Source organism: Mya arenaria, chromosome 5 (genome assembly GCF_026914265.1).
Source record: "Mya arenaria isolate MELC-2E11 chromosome 5, ASM2691426v1".
NCBI classification, from domain to species: domain Eukaryota; kingdom Metazoa; phylum Mollusca; class Bivalvia; order Myida; family Myidae; genus Mya; species Mya arenaria.
This window is the reverse complement of record NC_069126.1, coordinates 58878776-58898207: the sequence shown is the minus strand read 5'-3', so window position 1 is coordinate 58898207 and position 19432 is coordinate 58878776. Positions and strand designations below refer to the sequence as shown.

The 19432-nt window shown below is 33.5% G+C and overlaps 1 protein-coding gene across 1 annotated transcript; it reads left to right on the top strand.

The window, feature by feature from the left end:
- Window positions 1-5711: 5711 nt before the first annotated feature.
- On the top strand, window positions 5712-18649 carry LOC128234543 (uncharacterized). The gene is made up of 12 exons (XM_052948811.1): window positions 5712-5972; window positions 8122-8589; window positions 9157-9570; window positions 11378-11425; window positions 11762-11896; window positions 13086-13110; window positions 13816-13898; window positions 14426-14450; window positions 14775-14851; window positions 15024-15051; window positions 15545-15606; window positions 16245-18649. Exons 1-12 carry the CDS (start codon window positions 5882-5884, stop codon window positions 16256-16258), a joined length of 1470 nt encoding a protein of 489 aa, XP_052804771.1. The 5' UTR covers window positions 5712-5881; the 3' UTR covers window positions 16259-18649.
- The last annotated feature ends 783 nt before the right edge of the window (window positions 18650-19432 follow it).

Sequence of the window (19432 nt, the reverse complement as noted above, 5' to 3'; positions counted from 1 at the left end):
CTGCACGTAGTTTGTGAACAATAGTATGATTCAATAGTTCGACCCAACTCACGATATTTAGCTAATCTTTGATAAAGTATTGCATTGTTTCTTCTTCGTCATTTGCATGTTTGCGAACAGTTGTGTGTTGATGTATCATTAAAAGTCATGGGTGCAATTAAATAGAACTGAGAAAAAAAGTCAATAGTTTTCAATGTAATTTCAGCGTGCCAAGAGTTAGAAGATACAGTTATTTGAGACTTCTATAGAAGAAGAAGCAATTGCATTGCTCCGCGAACGTGTTACTGATTCTTATTACTGATGAATACAAGAAACCAGAATACAACAATATGCAACATAATGTTACAAGATGGATTGGCTTGTGAATTTAATATTCGGATTCGGATAAACATTTGCCTGTGACTTATGGAAGCCGCTAATAAATGTGCGTGTGAACTGTATGAGTAAACGATACTGTACACTGTGAGTTGTAACCCAAATATGTATCAAGATATATTGTAATGTATTTTTGCATGTGTCATATGTCTGTTGATGTTTTATATGCTTTAAGTGTCTGTTAGGCTACAGAATTGCGCTTTCACAAACTTCTTTGAAAGCTGAGTTATTTGGCTTGACCCTGTATAGTAATTTCGATTATACTGTTATATATTTGTGAACATGCCTGTAAGAAGGACAGTGTCAGACTCCTTTCATGCTGTGAAATATATCTCTACCTATAGAAATACATTGAATTTGTACAATTTACCAAATTTTCCAAAAGGAATCTACCTTGAACATATGTAAAAAATGGGCGTACTAATGTTTAATATATACAAGGGAAAATCAGTAATGCAACTCGAGTGATGATTGCTTTGCAATAGAGCAATATTGAAAAGTGTTGCTCATACCGAAAGAGCTATAATACACAACTATTATGCCTAGATACGTTAAGTGTATCTCACCATCACCATCATCCATCCATCCATCAAACTGTAATTTACTAAAAGGTTTACCTAAATAGTTTACCATCAAGCGTATACATTTGCTAAACTAATAAAATATAATCAAAATAACTTTTACAAGCATAGAAATATTTTAAAAACATGAGTATTGTTTATTATTCCTCACTTTTGTCTACACTGGTAAAATCGCATTACCCGAAAACAAGATATTTTGCCTATCAGAAACATTTTCATTCTTTTTGACACGTGACCAAGCGAAAATTCACTGTCGTGTCTTATGATCGCAGTATTTTGAATGCCATATAAGCTTCAATATTTTAGTTAAATCATGACGTGATTGCCTCCTTTATACACATACAGCAGTGACATCACCTCGGTTTACGCCTCGGGTGACATTCTGCTCTCGGGTTGTCAATATCAATGCCACACATGCTGCCATATGTTATCTATATAATGTGTACTCAAACTCAGACCCTACACATTTTAGATCTAAACACATTCACTTCAGTCACATATATCTAATAACTCATATTTATCTTATGTGTAGTCTTTATAAGGAGTGGGTTTTTTTTCGAAAGCCAATATAAGATTATATTGTATATTTAAGAAATGTATTTGTATTTCCTTTTCAAAAAACTAATTTCAGATTAGTAACATCATTTCTTTCAAATGTGTAACAATAAGCATTGTTTTGTTGTTGTTGGTTTTTCAGTGTATGTTTACCTATTTTAAGAAAAACACTAATTTGAATCAAAATGACTTTGTTTTAAATGAAAATAATACAAGGATAAAGGTGTGTGAAAAACTAAAGATTAAAATTGACACTTTAGAAGGAATTTGTTTATATATCAACTTTAATTCGTGAGCAGAGGGTGCGTTTTAATAAAATCGTAATAGATTCTTGGCAATGGGTTGTATTTCATGCATAGGAAATTATTGTATAATATTTTATTTTTTAGCACATTTTGAGATTCACAGAAGATCGGAGGTCGTTTATTTTAAAAATGTTTAGTTTTATCATAACAAAATCTTATCCCAAATTGCATGTATAAAAACATCCGTCCTTCGGTATTGATGTCTTTTTATGGACATATAATGCCCATTACTAATGTTAATTTATACATAAATTTCACATTTGCTTTTAATCACCCCAATCGATGTTCCTTTAGTTCGTATACTTTTAGTATAATTTTCCTTTATTTATGTATTTATATACTGTAACTGGCACTTTGTTTTGGCAGTTATTTTGGTCTATGAAAATAGGTGCTTAATTTCCCATCCTGGTTAGCAAAGAACAATAAGAGGTTGTTAAAATATATCTTCTTTACATTTAATGTATTCTCATGATAAAACACTGCTGAGAAGTATATGCATAATAAACATAAAAAAAATACGACAATTAGATTACAAATAGTAGACTGGATAAATGCCATAAGTGAGTGTGAAATGCCAAAAACTGTATATTATTTTAAAAAGCACCGATGACATAATCGACATAATTTAGACGTTTCATTTACTTAAAACGTGTATTCACATCGCGGATGGCATACCCCATGGACACTGTAAAAAGGAAAACAGGTTAAAATAAATTATATACTTTTACAAAAGTCTATTTTACAGATTTCAAGGAAATACACTTTTATAAAAGGGCCCAAGTGATTTATAGAATTAGACTGAACACATCATATGTTTGTAAATCTGATAGTTGATGATTGTTGTTCATACAAATAAATAAAAGCATCACTCCATTTAAATCTTCTAAAGAAAAGGGAAAGATCACGATACAGAAGAAAACGTATGACTTATACCATTATTACAAACCTTAGGGCACATAATGGGTAATAAATAACTTGTCCCCAAATTCGTAGGCTACGTTTTTGTTAGCTTGGTTTACGTACCCTGGGGTCCGATTCATCAAAGGTCAGAAAAAAGTTTTGGAGGATGTTTTGCTTATTTTTATTAATCTGATTTTTGATAATTGTCAACATTCGAAAAGTCAACAGCAACTCATTGCGGTAACATATATTAGTATCAATGTAACCCAACAATTACAAAGGCTCACACCATAACCCGTCAGCCAATCAAATTGCAGGATTTTTAAATAACTTAATAAGAAACTTCCAAATCGAGATAACCCACAAAGAGACGTTGTGATGTAAGTGCTGAATATTGGCATAATCCATGAAATAAATTTCGAACAATGGTGTTAAGGTGTATTCGGGAAACGTGTAACGCAGATGAACGGTACCCGGTCAGACTGAAGATGAAAAATTGGTTCGTTTTCCAACGCCTAGACGGAACATTGAGTGTAAACCTTGGATTAAATCATGCTGAAGACAATAGGAACATCTAAATATTTGTCGGGTGAATCAACATAAAGCTGTCTGTACGAAGGTAACCCATGTTTTGGGTTATTGTGTGTAACACTTATATTATCATTATTTTGATATATAACGGCGAAATTGCAAGGGGGGTTCAGGGGCTGCAAACCCACGCCGGTTAAGAAAAGAAAAGCTGTAATTAAGTGATAATTAGCGTTGTTAAAAGTGTGGTCTTCAAAGACAAAATTGGAGAAATTATCAACATTTGCTGAAGGGTTCCCTTTTTACCATTTTGGTATTTTAGCTTAAAAACTCCTCATGATTTGCCACACATTTTTTTTGCATATAAAAAGGTGCATTCTACAAATCATACCTTTAACTGGCATGAACCATTACATAAATCGTATTGTACACTCGGTTGTTTCTATAATGATCACGCACCGAAAACCCTAATATAAAAGACATTGTGGCATTTAAAAATAGTAATATTGTATTACTGTTGGTGACAAATTGATTAACAAGTTCTGGCTACATTTGATTTGTATGCAGTATGTTTAAAGCCACATTTATTGTTTACACAGTGACAATACTCGAAATGTTAACTAAGTCGTTATAAACCTCTATTAACTTTCAAATCGTGTTGACGCATATAATAATGAATCCTGAATTTCATGCACAGTTTCATTTTGAAGCTTTAAATTATGTTGCAGCATTTTGTTGGTGGTAGTGGCTCAACAGAGAGCCATCCGGGTAATTCCTCATAATAAATTTGATTAACTTCTATTCGCATCAATAATTTTCATAAAAGAGATACTTGGTTGAGAAATTTTGTACTTTATTACAGCCAGGATATCTTATCAGAGGAAGGCGGATAGGAATCTAGGGTTTCCACACAGACTGAAAATTCATGTTACTACATTAAGATGAATTTTGAACTTTTCACAGTTTTTACTTTTGGGAACACAAGTGAGGTACAGCATGGTTAATATAAATGTAGAATTCTGCTAATCTGCTCAACTTATCAGACATAAATGAAATATTGATATTTTTTGGGTCGACAGTAGAGAACGCCCAGCTGAAACAAATGGTAGCAACCACGGATGAACAGCTGACACACCTAAGTATAAATGTTTTATCTTAAGACATTGAAATAAAGCAGATAACGTCACATTCATGTAGAAAGCAAGCTTTTAAAGAAAACTTTGTTATGATTAAGGATAACACAGTAAAAACTTGTTCAAATATCCCTCTAAGAAAACATACCCTCCTCAACTTCCTAGTTTCTCCAAATTATAAGAGCCTTATGAAGTAGAAACTTGAAATCATTGAAACCGGAGAATGGCCTAACTAGTAGAAGTTATTTTATGGTTTATCCACGAGCATACTTTTTAGTTATATGAGTCAATTACAGTCGACAAATTAAGGAATATACCGCAATTACACAGTAATTTATGGCTATTATTTAACAGTTGGTATATTGTGGTGAATATTGGTTAAAATGCAAGGCAAACCGATTACATTATATTTATAATTTGCTAATTTTCCTAATGTTTTCTTTTCTTTAGGTTAAATAGCATGTAACACTAATGCACATTTTTCAAAATGTGTCGATATTTGTATTAGAAATAAAATGTCTGAAATTTCAGTTGCTTGTTTTTTGGCTTCAGCAATACGTTTTACCTATCATTTTCACGAAGGTCTTTCGTATCCAAACATTGAAAAGACCTTATTGAATCTGTAAATTTAATGGTTTATGTCTAACGGCATCTGTCCCTTTACTGATTGGTCGTAATGGTCGTGTAAGGCCAACTCAGTAAAGCGTCGGGATCGACAATAGTGTCTTTATACAAAATATACTCCAACATCCATCAGTGTATTAAATGTCGCAAGTAATTATTCAAGTCACAACTAGCAAAGGCAATACATCAATTTACCTCATTTTACTCTGATTGGAAGTCGGAACGAGCAAATGTAAAATCACGGTTGCGACGAAGTAAGTGTCAGAGATGGTTTCGGAATTTCGTGTAAAGTATTAGTGTATAATACAGGTATTGTGTGATTTGCTGTACAAGACGCATGTGGTCCGGTGTACAGAAACATAATAAAACCAATAAAATCATGATCCCTGCTAATTTTTCGCTCGTCTGGGTTGGGGGGGGGGGTAGACAGAACATCGAAGCTTAAGCAGAAAGTAGAAACAAAATGCACAGGTTTTTTAAGACTCATAACTCGCATTAGAATAATAGTCGATTTAAAAAAAGTGTCTTAAATCAGACGATCTTTTGCGTACGTTTCGCAGCTCTCGTGTTCTATATTATTTTACTGGCTGTCAAAACGGAAAAAATAAACACCACTTAGATCGTCCCAGGCGAATTCATTACACTCGTTCTTTACAGTCGATATAGGAGCATAACTCAATGAGTATTTTATCAAGCTCTTCCGGGTACGATTTATCATTGTAAATTTTAAACTTCCGTTTTTTCATCTCAATCGGTGTTAAATTAAGAATAGAAATTTGATATATCAAGTTTGTCATGGTATACGGCTCAGTAAACACAGCTATTAAACTGAAGCGAATCGCATGCTTCGAAGGCAGACAAAGGACGTTAAATATTGAACATGTTTAAGTTTGTAAATAATATCAAAATGGATTTACCGGTATCAGTCATAATTTTCGTTTTGTGCTGTGGGATGCTCATATATGGCCAAGGTATGAAACATTTTGATGCCAATTATATAATATTTTATACTTCTAGACATTTTTGTCTGAATGATATGAACTCCAAACACCATTAGAATTAGTTCTGCCTTAGTTTGTCATTAAAGCTACTGCAAAACGTATTACGGACTCTTACTCCCAAATACAACAATTAATACAAATGCTTTCATTTACCGAAAGCATTGAGTCTTATGAAGGAAATTGTGATTTATTTGAAAGAAAGGTACATAAAACACAGTATTTCCACCTTATGACATTATAGTTTAACACTGTAAATGGTTTTATATGTGTGCTTTTTAAGCTAGTAAATACACAGTAACATTCCTGGTATGTGTAATAAATATTTTCAAAAAAGGCATTATGAAGTAAGACATTTAAGTTTTAATTTAAAGTCTGTTATACATGTGTATTAATTTTAATTACGAGTGTCACTTTAACGATACGATCACCTTAAAGACGACAATTATTGTAGGGTTTTATTTTCAAAAGGAGTATCACAAAAAAGTCCATTGTATATTTAAGCCATTAAGATAGCATGTGTATACCGTTGACTATACATTCTATAAAGATTGTAAATCGTATTTGGTATTTGAATAGATGTTTCAATAACGATATTACCCTTGCTGGCTAATCTCTTTTTACTTCTGCTTTCTTTTCAGTGAACTAGGTTGACAACATAATTGACGTTTACATCATTAAATAATGTGATTTCATAATATTTTTTGATATATAAATAGGCACAATTAAATAACAGGGCGTGATGTTATGAATAAACAGCGTGGAAACTGTTCTCTCACATTGAAGCGAAGTTTTAAATTTAGCACTGTAAATCATATTTTAACCAGAAGAGAATTTCACATTCCTGTTCCATTGATCACGACTTATAAATAACGTAAATATATAATGTATCTATGTAATGGTATAATACTTTGAATCCTTAAGAACGTATCCTAATCCACAGCACTTATTTCAGTTTAATTTCACAGTGTACTTGAGTAAATTGGGTCGGTGTTTAAGGTTACCGATACTAAAATCATTACGTGAAATGTGGTTGCCTAGCGACATTATTTTTTTTTAAATCATTCGAAAACGTTTTTATGTGTAAAATAAAACTCAAACTTTCGAATTGAAAGGCCGAAAAATAAGTTATTTTAAGCGCGATTTAAGTTGAAATAAACGAAATTATACAAACAGTAATAACTATATGTTTTCTGTTAGTTTAATCATTTCAATTAGTAATTAGCAACTTATACCCTTTAAAGCGTTATAAACTTTTTATAGAGTCAGCAGACGTTTACCTTAAGTCAAATATTTCATTTTAAGCCCAATCTCAGTTGAAATGAAGTAATAAAGTCAATTCATTCATGTGTACTTATTAATTGTTAGCAAGTTATACCTTTTCAAACGATACAAACATTGTATGGAGTCCCCATACATCACCATTTTATATTATGTGTACTGGCAGCATCAGATATTAATTCATTTCTGTGTCGTTTACCTTAAGCAAGTTTGTTTTAAAATCCAATGCCAAAGATGTTGGACAAAAGTATAGAATTCATTTTTTTTCGGGTAGTAGTATCACATGGAATCTATAATGTTCTGAATTAAAGTATATATTTGAAACGTTTGCTCTTGTTAATCTTTATCGTTTTTGAATTTTATATTTCTTGTAATTTGAACACAGTGTAACTAAAAACAAAACCTTCTGCGAATATCAAGTGTTGTTTACAAAGGCTGGTGTCAATTACGTTGAAACCAATATTTCACGAACATGAAATAATGACTTATTATAAATAACATGATTTTTTTCAATAAACGACACTTAATCCACCTACATCCCTTCAACCAATTGTAACCATAAAGTTACTGTGGACCTTTCCTAAAAAAACAACCTTATTCGTAGAATTGGTATGAATTACCAAGACGGGTTAACATAGTAGAAGCAAACGGGCTCAATACATTATTGTTGGATATGACCTCTAAACCTCCACGAAAATAAGGCATATAGTTGTGTCCGCTATCCGTGCTTGCAGACTAAAATCCCTGTCTGAAACATGCTCAGCGATATTTATTGTTTTGCATTTAATGCACATAATGTATGTTAAAGATATGAATAATTGAAATACTTTACTCTTTTTAGACAATGGCCTGGAGATTGACTTTCAGAGGATACTGGAGGATGTAGAAAGTCGAACAATTGAACAAATACAGGTTGACAGTTCAAGCCCTGACACGTTCCAGGTTATGTGTAGGGTGAACAGTGTGAATCAGTTGTTTAAAATCACTACACTGAAGGTACAATATAAGACAAGTGCCAATGCCCAAGACTTTACAGACCTAGCCATAATGCAGAATATTGATTTTACTAATGCAGACACACACCAAAAGCCTGTGTTAGCATCTGGTGCAGATTCTGGGTGGACTGTAGAGGGAAGTTTTGATACAACAAGCAGTAACGGAAGGGATAGTACCTTGGGCGTGTCTCGTCTTGTTTCTTCCATAACCTGTATTAATGCAGTGGAGTACAGATGCAATCTTTCCTACACAATGCCTGGGCCTAATTATAATACAGCCACTGGCATAAAATCAAAAGAGCTTGATATTCAAGGTAAGTTCATTTTAATTGTATCAACAATTTCTCATTAGTATGACACTTTATTGCCTCACTCAGCTTTGGACAGAAAATATTCACATTTTGGGAAGCAGAAAGAAAAAAGGTCTCTTAAAAACACACATTTAGATGATGTAAAGTTTTGCAAATATTGAGGCCTGGTAGTATTAGACGTAAATACCAACATTTAGAACCTGAAGAGCATTCATGTATAGAATCTATAGTAAATGATAGTTACCACTTTAAACATTTAAATTATTCAGTCTTGCCTGACAAAATCTCAAGTTTACTTTCAAAGGTACTAAAATACTTAATAAGTGCTTTGCCGTTTATTCTAAGGTTCACCTATAGGAGGTTATGTTCTGGAATGCTTTCTGTCAGCTGATCAGCCCCAAGGCCTTCTTACAATAGCACTAATGTCAGATTGTGCTTGAGTATAAACGATGCTTGAAAGTCTGAAGCATTTCATTTCAGAACTTGGCATGAACAATACTCCTCCTTTCTTTTCAATGCCATAACTTCCCTTTTACACTGTTTTATAATCACAGCATCCTTGTCCTTCAGTTTTACCTACTACCATCGCAAGGCAAGTCTACAACATGAGTAGCTTAAGTGGCTTGCTCCAAGTTTCTCTTTTTGACACGATTGAACCCTTCTACGTGGGACAAACAGTCAAGATGGAGTGCTCGGCCAACATCGGCTCCTACAACGGTACTGCCCGGATCCGCTGGTTAAAAAGCAACTTTGTTCCTGGCAGTCCCCTGGCTCCATACTATAGTCCTGATGCAGTCCTAGGTGATCCCCAGTCCACGGGCAACTGTGTGTATCAACAGACGGACTCTTTGACGTACACTATGACAGCCCAGGATGCTGCAAGGACAGCCGAGAACATACTTCATTTTCAGTGCTACGTGTACATTCCTAGCATAAACTGGGAAACACCTGAACACCAACGAGAGAATTTCAAATTCATTGTCTGTAAGTGTAATTGACTAATTATACTCTACCTTTTTAGTATGCAGTGATTTTAAGGTATAACTTACTGACGTTAAAAGTTTGAATTCCACGAATGAAAAGTGTTTGTTTTCTACCCAAAACCAAGGAAATATTTTTCCTATGTGCAATTTGTTTCTGTGAACAAATGAAATATAAGTGTTTTCTCTAATCTATTACAGACTAAAATCAAAGCGCTTAAAGCGTTGAATGGCTTTCGGCCTGCAACATTTTGTGAGTAAAGTCATGTAATTGTAAAACATATGTATCAACATAAACATCTAAAGATAGTATATGCTCGCTCATGATTTCCTTCGCAAAAACATTTATGTTTAATGTTGATTCTCAATAAGATCATGAAGTATAAGTTACTTGAAATGTGGAATACGCCAAATAGTTACTTATAAGATATGGAGTCATACTCAGAATCTTATAAAACCTTATCTGGGGCTTTTGTTTCATAAACAATGCACTGCCACTGATAAAGCATTAAGGATTTTTTAGTCAAATCTACTCTACACTTCAATCTTGACTTGAGGCGTATTTAATTTTCTAACAGGGTATGCAGGCTTTACCAAATGCATCCCAACAAAATGCATTGGACATATGAATTAGGTTTATGTTTAAGGCTTCTTTCTACAACGCCCAATACCTCTGTATCGAATCACCCAATACTATTTCTTCCCTGTATGCTTTATGTACATGTATCTTAATAATGCCCTCAACATATGTCACTCGTGGACAAAAAATATGCATATGCATTATGCTACATGCTCAAGATATTGGACTGAAATTACTGAGAAAAACTTAGCAGGTAGATAGCCTGTCAACGCTTTACGCGGTTTGATTTGAATTGTTAAAGTGTATAATATTCATTTAGTAAATGTTTAAAAGGTTGTTAGTATGTACTTACACAAGAGAATGGTTTTATGCGAAACACATTTTAAAAACACAATTAAAAACTAACAATCTCAATAAAAATGTCAAGTAATAGCCGATTTAGGCTATTTAAAACGAAACAATTATACTTGAAAAAACTATTTGTAGGATAAAATGAATTACCATAATTTCATTTAAAACATTATGGTTTGATATCTTACGCCTAATTACCATATGTAGCATCATAATACGATCCATATTTTTCCGTCTTTTAACGACTTCTCAGAGGTTATTTCTGGGGAATAAAACTGTCTGAATGCAATGACCCACATTCTATTCTTAACTACATTGTACATATAGATATCATCGGTCCCGGCCGAAGCAAAATCTAAACACAGGTATACAATACGTGTATTTATTGGATTCAGTACGCGTAATTTTGCAACTATTTGCAACTGCTTTTCTATTGCGTTCTGTAACTCGCCGATATCAAAATGTATATCAAGTGCGTTATATGACGAAAAACGCAGCGTTTCCAAACTATATTAACCGCATAACATAGACTGAAGACTCATAACCGCGATACTTTTAGCAAGCTGATCAATATGCAGAACGCAGTCCGTAGCAATTAGAGCAGATTTCATACTAGATATTTTCGATGTAAATGTTAAAGTAAATTAGGTCGTTGACCAACGCAGTTCTAACCGCGCTGAGGTTGATACGCCCGTGCGCGCAATAATTCTCTAAAAGTTAAAAATGTTATGTCGATCTGCCGATGCGATTTCCGAGATACGGTTATAAAAGTCCGCAGGCCTATCGGCCTAAAGCCTAAAAATGAGTTTGCTTATTACAAGTATGATGAAGCACATAATGCAAGGATTTTATGCTTTAATATTTAAACATGTCTTAACAGATTCTAGAGGCAAAACGACTCATGATGACACAAATGTTTTTGAAAAAGGTACGTAGTAATGACTTAATTATTTCCATTACCTTCTCTTTATTGAATTTGATCTACTGGTTTATACAATAATGCACTAATTACTAGACTGTTTGGCGCGGTAACTCGATCCTCTATTATTTAAGATATCAGAAAGAATATTAAATTCCAGTGTTGTATTATGACGCTGTGAGTATCTCGTTCAGTGTATGTAAGGATTTGTTAATTTTGTCTCTAACGTTATGGGATTATCGTTTATTTTATTGAGACTGAGATTGTCACTGTCATTTCCAGTGTTTTATACGAGGTTATACTTTACCATGTCTTTTGACGTTTGCATTTTAACATATATTCTAGAATCTAGCTCAACGGGAACAGTAACCGGCGGAGTAGTTGGTGGAGTTGTTGGTGGAGTTGTTGTTGTAGCTGTCGTTGTTGTAGCTGTTTTAATCATAACCAGAAGCTATCAGTTTCCTTGTATGCAAACTTCAGGTACGATAGTCACCTTACGAAGGCTTAAGACTATGACACAAATTTACTAATGGCTTGAATCTCAGAAAACAAATTGTGAGAAGTAAACAAAGAGTACATGTAGTTATTTCTGACAAAAGTTTTGCAATTGTTTGCAAAAATGTTATTCGAGCCCTATATATCTAATGTTACTAATTTTACTGTTTCAAAAATAAAAGAACAAACACTCATTTTTGAGTCGTGAGTCTGAGTCTCAGACTAAATACGGAAGTGAATATAGACTCAGGTGTGCATGATATACACATGTTTTTAGTTCGTACCTAAACGGATGTTAATGTATTTTGAATTTCTTCCGAATGACCTAAATATTGCATATGCATCAATAGTTTGAGAAAAAATACCACGTACTTAACAAGTTTCCCTTATATAAGATATTGAAGACTGATGTATAATTCACATGAATTAACATTGCATACTCAGTTTGTTTAGAATGTTAAAACCGCAACGATAATAGCAATAATGTCAAAGCCTCCTAGTCCAACTGTTAGCAACACTGATAACGCCACAGTGTATGCAACACTGCCGAAGACCTCCAAGGCCTACTGTTTTCATGCCCATTCTTAGCTGCTCTGTCAACACCTCCTATGTCAACAGTAAGCTACATTGCAACTGCCAACTGTTCCCACGGTAAGCAACGCTGCCGTTACTCCTATGTAAACTGTTAGCAACACCGATACTGTCTCCAAGGACAAAAATAAGCAAGACTACCAAACGCCCATAGATCTACGGTAAGCAACACTGTCAATGCCACCTATACCCACTGTTACAAACATAATCCCTTAGGCCCTCTGTTAGCATCACCGGCTATGCCCCCTATGCCAACTGGTAGCAACACTGCCACACCCGCCCCCTGGCCTACTGAGAACAACACTGCCAACACCTCAAACACAAGTTCTCGAAACTTTATTATCTTATGCCTAACAAGCTTAAGCATATTTTTCCGCAAAATGTTGGATAATACGTTTGACCCTGAACTGTCCATTGTCTTATTGAAAATAATCTTTTTACTGCAAATAACTAGTCTTAATTAATAGTAAAACTAGTGCATACTTATATTTGAACTAGTACATGCCCATGAATGCCATTGTCCATAATTTTCAATACATTGTGCAATCTAAAATTAAAATGTGTTACGAAATTTTGCTTTCAGACAATGCAAAAAATACCAAAATCCAGTAAGTATTCAAACCATGTATTTTGGCAAAAGTTTGTGTTTCATGCGTGATCAAAGATATAACAAAAGTGCCGTTGGTCTGTTTTTATTATGACTAAAAGTGGGCATAGTTCTAGCTTGTCTAGGAAATGAATTGGTTTCAGCATTCGCTACTCACAGTGCGAACCGGTTTCTCGGGCCTGGGCGTAAAGGAGTTTGGTTGATGGTCACCAAGCTGAACAAGTGTGTTTTCTGCGTGGTTTCCGGTTTCTCTCACAATTCAATACCACACTCTTGTTCAACTCTTTTCCGTTCGTTTTAAAGTAAAGTAACATTTCAACTAATTATTAATGTCTGAGTTTTACAACGACGTTCACAATACGTCGACGGTTTGCTTTGAAAAACATAGTAATTGGGTGCAATGGTATGGCTTACGGCTTGGTATCTTGACTTGTCCCTGTAGTTTCAATTTCATAATCAATCAAGCATACGTTCGTTCCATAGTAGACGATTGATGACGTTCGCAAACTAACACGATTCCTTTGTTTTTCGAATGCAATATCAAAGTGAACGCTGGTATTAAATAAATTTTACAAAATCTCAGTGTGTCGGGAAAGGGTACTAAATTTTGTGAATCAGTAAACGAAATAATAAACTGAACATAACATATGATTGTATTAAGACGCATACAATTAGTCATGATAATAATAACCTTTTTAACACATAGAGCAAATCCAGTGTTTGAGACTAAGGCAGCGTCACCTTACGAACACCTGACTACAGGAGAGCAAACGGAATACACAGAGATAGGTGATATGTTTACAGACAGTTATGCTTCACGAGATATTCCAAAAAAAACACACAAATAAACCTATGTATTGGTTGTTCCATAGCCTTACTAACTATTTACAGAAATGACTTGTTTGTTTTGATAGAGGTGATTTGTAAAGGTTTTCGAACACCAAAATGGTTTAGCCAGTTTATATTTAATATTTAAGAATGAAACGTAATTAATTGATTTCAATTAGTCTTGGATCTTACAACCTGGTTACAAAAATATCGACAAGGACGATAGCCTTGACCTGAAGTATGGCCAATTTACCTATAACAATATACAAATACAACATTTTGAATTTCACTTGCAACGTTGAAAAATCAGACTTATTCATTAATTTTAACCTTTACTTTAACTCTGAGGATTACGCTGAATTAGATCAGTGGTAACTTCTAAGCTCTAATACAAACGCTGTTTCGAATCATTCTGCCGACTGGCAAGCCATCCAGTATCGCTTTAAAAAACAACACCACCTTATATAAATTTACATTTTTCTTTTCAGGCATGACTGCTGTTGGACAATCTGGGTACACAGTTAATATATATATATATATATATATATATATATATATATATATATATATATATATATATATATATATATATATATATATATATATATATATATATAATTATCTATTGTATTATATTTAACATTTCAGAACAAAGATGTGGAACATCTTAATATAATGTGTTTGCTTTTGCCTATATTAAACACATATCTTAAAACAGTATTAAGCCTTCTATACCAAACTTAATTCTATATTATGCTGATACCGATAAAAAATCATTTCACGTAATGAACGGCGTAAAGTTGACTTTTCTGTCATACTTCCATTAACCATTATTAGGGCTGGCAGTCCCAACAACGAAACCTCTTCTTATGAGCGTCTTCACACCGGAGAAAATGCCGCTTATACAGAGCTGGGTAAATATTCTTTCACATCTTCACATCGACATTGAGCATTAAGTTGCATGAGAAAATATCTAGATATAAACAAGAACACTATTAAAAGTTAATAAATGTGTGAATTAACATTACATTGACCTCGTCGTATTCAATCGGACCTTATAAGCATTGATTACCCTCTTGTTTTCAGGAGTTTATTCTCCAGTGAGTCAGACACAGTGAGTAAACATCGTTACACTAATTCTTAATTATACATTAAACATCTTCAAAATTAAATCTTCAAAAGGTTTCACTGATCGTTCCAATACGGTTACAGGTTTTATTGCCAGAATAGACAGAAATAAGCACTGGTATTGAACGTTTCTGTTTCGTCGTGTTTAGATATTATACAAATGATTGTGTCAAAGTATGGTGTCCTCTTCATGTCATCTTATTTTGGTATTATGTTCGTGATAAAAGACATCGCCAGAAGCTTAACGAATAGCGATGACCCTGTTTAGGAACATTGGATTATAGGCCTAACACACATACAACGAGAAACACACGTATTCAATTTTAAAATATCTTTATTGATAATAGTTGAGATAACTGCCTTGAAACGGTCATGGAACTAAGGTTAATGCCATGACACCTTGTCAGGATAAATGCGGATTATTATGAAATGTTTGCGATAAATTATCTGAGCCTTAATGTGTGTTTTATATATGTTAGATTTAAGAGTCAACAGACAGACTCGCATACAGCAAGCAGTAATTATGAAGTTCCAGACAACCGTAAGTTTTCCAATATCCTTCATTCAATCGAATGCGAATTACTCTGAACTGTACTAGCGGATAAAATAAATTGGACATGATTAGAAATTCGTCTTCAGATGTTCGATGATAACATGTTTCGCCTATTTCTTAAATATTGCTATGATTGTCAGTTATAGCAGGATACCTCCTCTGACTTTGAGCCATATTCCAAAAGTACATATACCCCAAAACGGCCTTTTTACTTATTTTAGAACTGGTGTATTTTCCGTACACAATTAATTCTTTGAAGCAAAACAACGATTTTCCGTTCTAAAAAACGCAATGCACATAGGCATTCCTAGTATCACTCGAATAAAAATGATTTTTGTGCGTTTGTTATTAATTTTATAAAACGGTAGACATCAGTTAATAATTGTTCATTAAGAACATATCTAAAAGGCTAACTATGAATTGATACAAAAGAGTACTATGGTACCTATGCAAAAGGATACATAGGAGGATAGAACTAACCCGTTATCTTCAAAACACACGTGCAAGAAAAAGAATGATGTGTTGCTGGCAGATATTCTGGCAGGATACTAACAGAAAAAAAACGACTACTATGAATGAAAACATTAACTACTTTGATGTTTAAGTGATTTGTTCTTCCCTTTCAGGTGTCATGATGTAGAACCCACATTTCTGTGTAGAATATGCATTCCCTTGAGACTCAGAGACGAAGAAGATGTATTTTCTTTTGACTGACATAGTATACATTTACTCGTGACGAATAGCAGAAGAAGATACATTTGATTATAAAGTAATAATTAGTGCATCCACAATCAATGTAATTGGAATTATACACGAGCGCTTGTCGGAATGTTTAACTTCAATGACCAGAGTATTGGGTTGTACCATGTTGTCAAGGAGGTTGTCCAATAGCTCGCGTGTGTAGAAATGAAATAATTGCAATTAATTAAAAGATAGGATGATACATTTGTGCTATGTCTGTTTTTGTTAAAAAAGTTTTGAGTATCTTATTAAGTGTACGGATAGTGCATCGGGTTTTTAAAGTCGTCTTTGAACGTTTAACTATTCAGCTTGTCCCCGTATTTCCAATTGCATTATTAAAGATGTGGATAAAGCCTGAAAGGACAGAGTCTGACTCCTTTCCTGCTGTTGAATATATCTCAGCCTATCAATATACGATATAATATAATTTACCTACTTATACCAAAAAGCAAACTTCTTTGCATATTAACAGTAACAGGTATAATTTTGTTTAAAATAAGACGGGCATTCAATATGTAATGCATCAAACGCGTTGATGTTTTGCTGTAGAAATAAGATGTTTTGTACATGCCATTAAAGCATCTTAGTGATAACTTGGTTTATAACTTTAAGGACTTAGCAGGAAATAACAAAAACATTTCATAACTCTAGGGCAAGATCACTGAAGAACCTGTATCTTTTAGTTACTGCTTATTTCAAATGTAAAAAGACTCAACTTCCTTAACGTTTATTTGGAAAACTTAACTATTTTCATATTAATGAGATTTGATACGTTAAGTTGTCATTTTTCGTGCAGCATCATACATCTAACAAAATGTTAATATAAAATGTTTACATCAATAAATATTTGCTGGTAACTAGCCATCGTTTGATAAAACATATGCATTTAACTCTCACTGCGAAACACTAAACCTTGACAAATATTGAAGCATTTCAAAATATGATTATATTTATCTGCAGTAAAACACAAACCACTCAATTAGTGTATAAATAAAGTTAAGATCTACGTTTACTTTATAATTCGTTTAGAGATTTATTTCATTTTCTTACCTCACTATGAAACTGAAAAAAACACATTTACTCCATTCGCAAAAATCTAATCAACCATATTTATCCAGAATAACATTGTTTGGGAGAACTAAGTTTGAGGAAATATTTTGATATTAGACACATAAATTCGTTTTGAATTATGCAAAAAATATATTCACTTGTTCAGTATGATTTTTCCTATCTTAAGCGCATACATTATTTGAACTGAAAATATTGTTTTTAAATCATAAAACAAATTACGCTTCCTTCGACTTTCTTGCAAAACTTGCAATTTGCTGAAAGACTGAAACATGAAAAATTGTATTAGCTACGCCATTAAACATCTTGAAAGTACTTCACTTCTTATATTTGTTATATTCGCGAGCTAGAGATTCTTTTCATACAATTATAAGATGCTTTTTTTACCACAGCACAGCATTGTCTCATTAGGAAATGTACATTTGGAGTTCTTAAGTGGCTCATTTCACGAATCGCCCAATTCGTATCAACGGGTGTTTCTGTACAAAACAATATCTGAAATACACGTACTGTATAACATCACCCGATTTGTTCGATATTTATGTTTTTTTACAGTCTTTAAGAAATTTCAATTTTAAATATTATTGTTCATCTTTTTTCATTAATAACACATAAACTGCTACGTTAAGTAAGAACATAATTTAGTTTTAAAACTTTTAACAATTTGTAACGAACACCTTTCTTTAACCTTTAATTTGGTCTATTATACTCTTGTAAACAAAGAATCAGAATGTGTTGAGCTTAAGTTTAAGTGTGCTTTGTTGTTGAAATATATTTTCTTTACATAAAGGTATTCTCACGAAGAACGAATGTTTTGTTTAAAACACTTTTGAGAAATATGTAAATTATGCACTTTCCAAAAATGACAAAGGTGGTCAGATTTCACTCGTACATCTGTCAAATGCACTTTAAATCAGCAAAACCATGTCATGCTTAAAAAGAAAGTTTCTTTGAATTGTTTGAGCTTTTAAATGAATGTGTTTACAATTTGTGAGAATTTACGTTACAAAAGTGATGCAGCGGCATTAGAGAAAGGCGGCGCATGCAAAAATCTGAAATATTAATATTATATGGAGTTGCATATGAGGTCGAATATAAATCACATGAATCTGTAACAATAACAGTCATTGTCAGTCATCACCTTTAATATGAATCATAAACTAGCTTCAAATGTAGTATATTCTGAATGACCCTTGTTATGCAGTTTTTGTTTTTGTGTTTGCTTACTGATTGAAAAATATGCATGCAGAATAAGCCATGTTTGATACACAGCTTATACCTGCAGTGTATTATTGTTACCCAAAAACATATGTGTGTGTCTCTCGTACAATGTCTATGAGGCCATAACCGTGCGCCTCTCAACTGCCTGACTATTGGGCTTATACCTGTAGTTTATTATTGATAGCCCAACATACATTAATGAATATATATATATAGTTATATTATACCTCACATAAATTTGTCCCTTCTTTGTATATATAATCTCGATCGGTCCGTATATCACTGTATTTTGATGAAATCTAGTTTAATGACGAGCGGTCCATATTATATTTTTGGCCGGTCCGGACCTCGCCAAAAATGTAATATGGACCGCTGACGTCATACGATTGGTAAGTGCGGCTTGCTATTTTCACAACGGCAAAAACTTGTCGCAAGTAACCATTATTAGCTTTGTTCAATAAAACACATTTAAATCGCTCTAAAAATATTCAATTGTAATGAAAAGTGTTCGGTATAATATAAGAAATATAACTCAGCCCCCGAAGGTGAATGGACCTCGGCTAACGCCTCGGTCCATATACACCTTCGGGGCTTACTGGCCGGTCCTTATAATGTCATATGACCCTCAGTGGTGTGTTATATTTCTTAAATGTATAGCTGGTGTAATGTATATTAGGCCTTAGACCGTGTGCCAACTGTTAGACTATTGGGCGTATACTGTAAAATAGAGTCAGGTTTTACCATGTACTATTAAAACAAGATAAAATCAAAGGAAAACCATTGT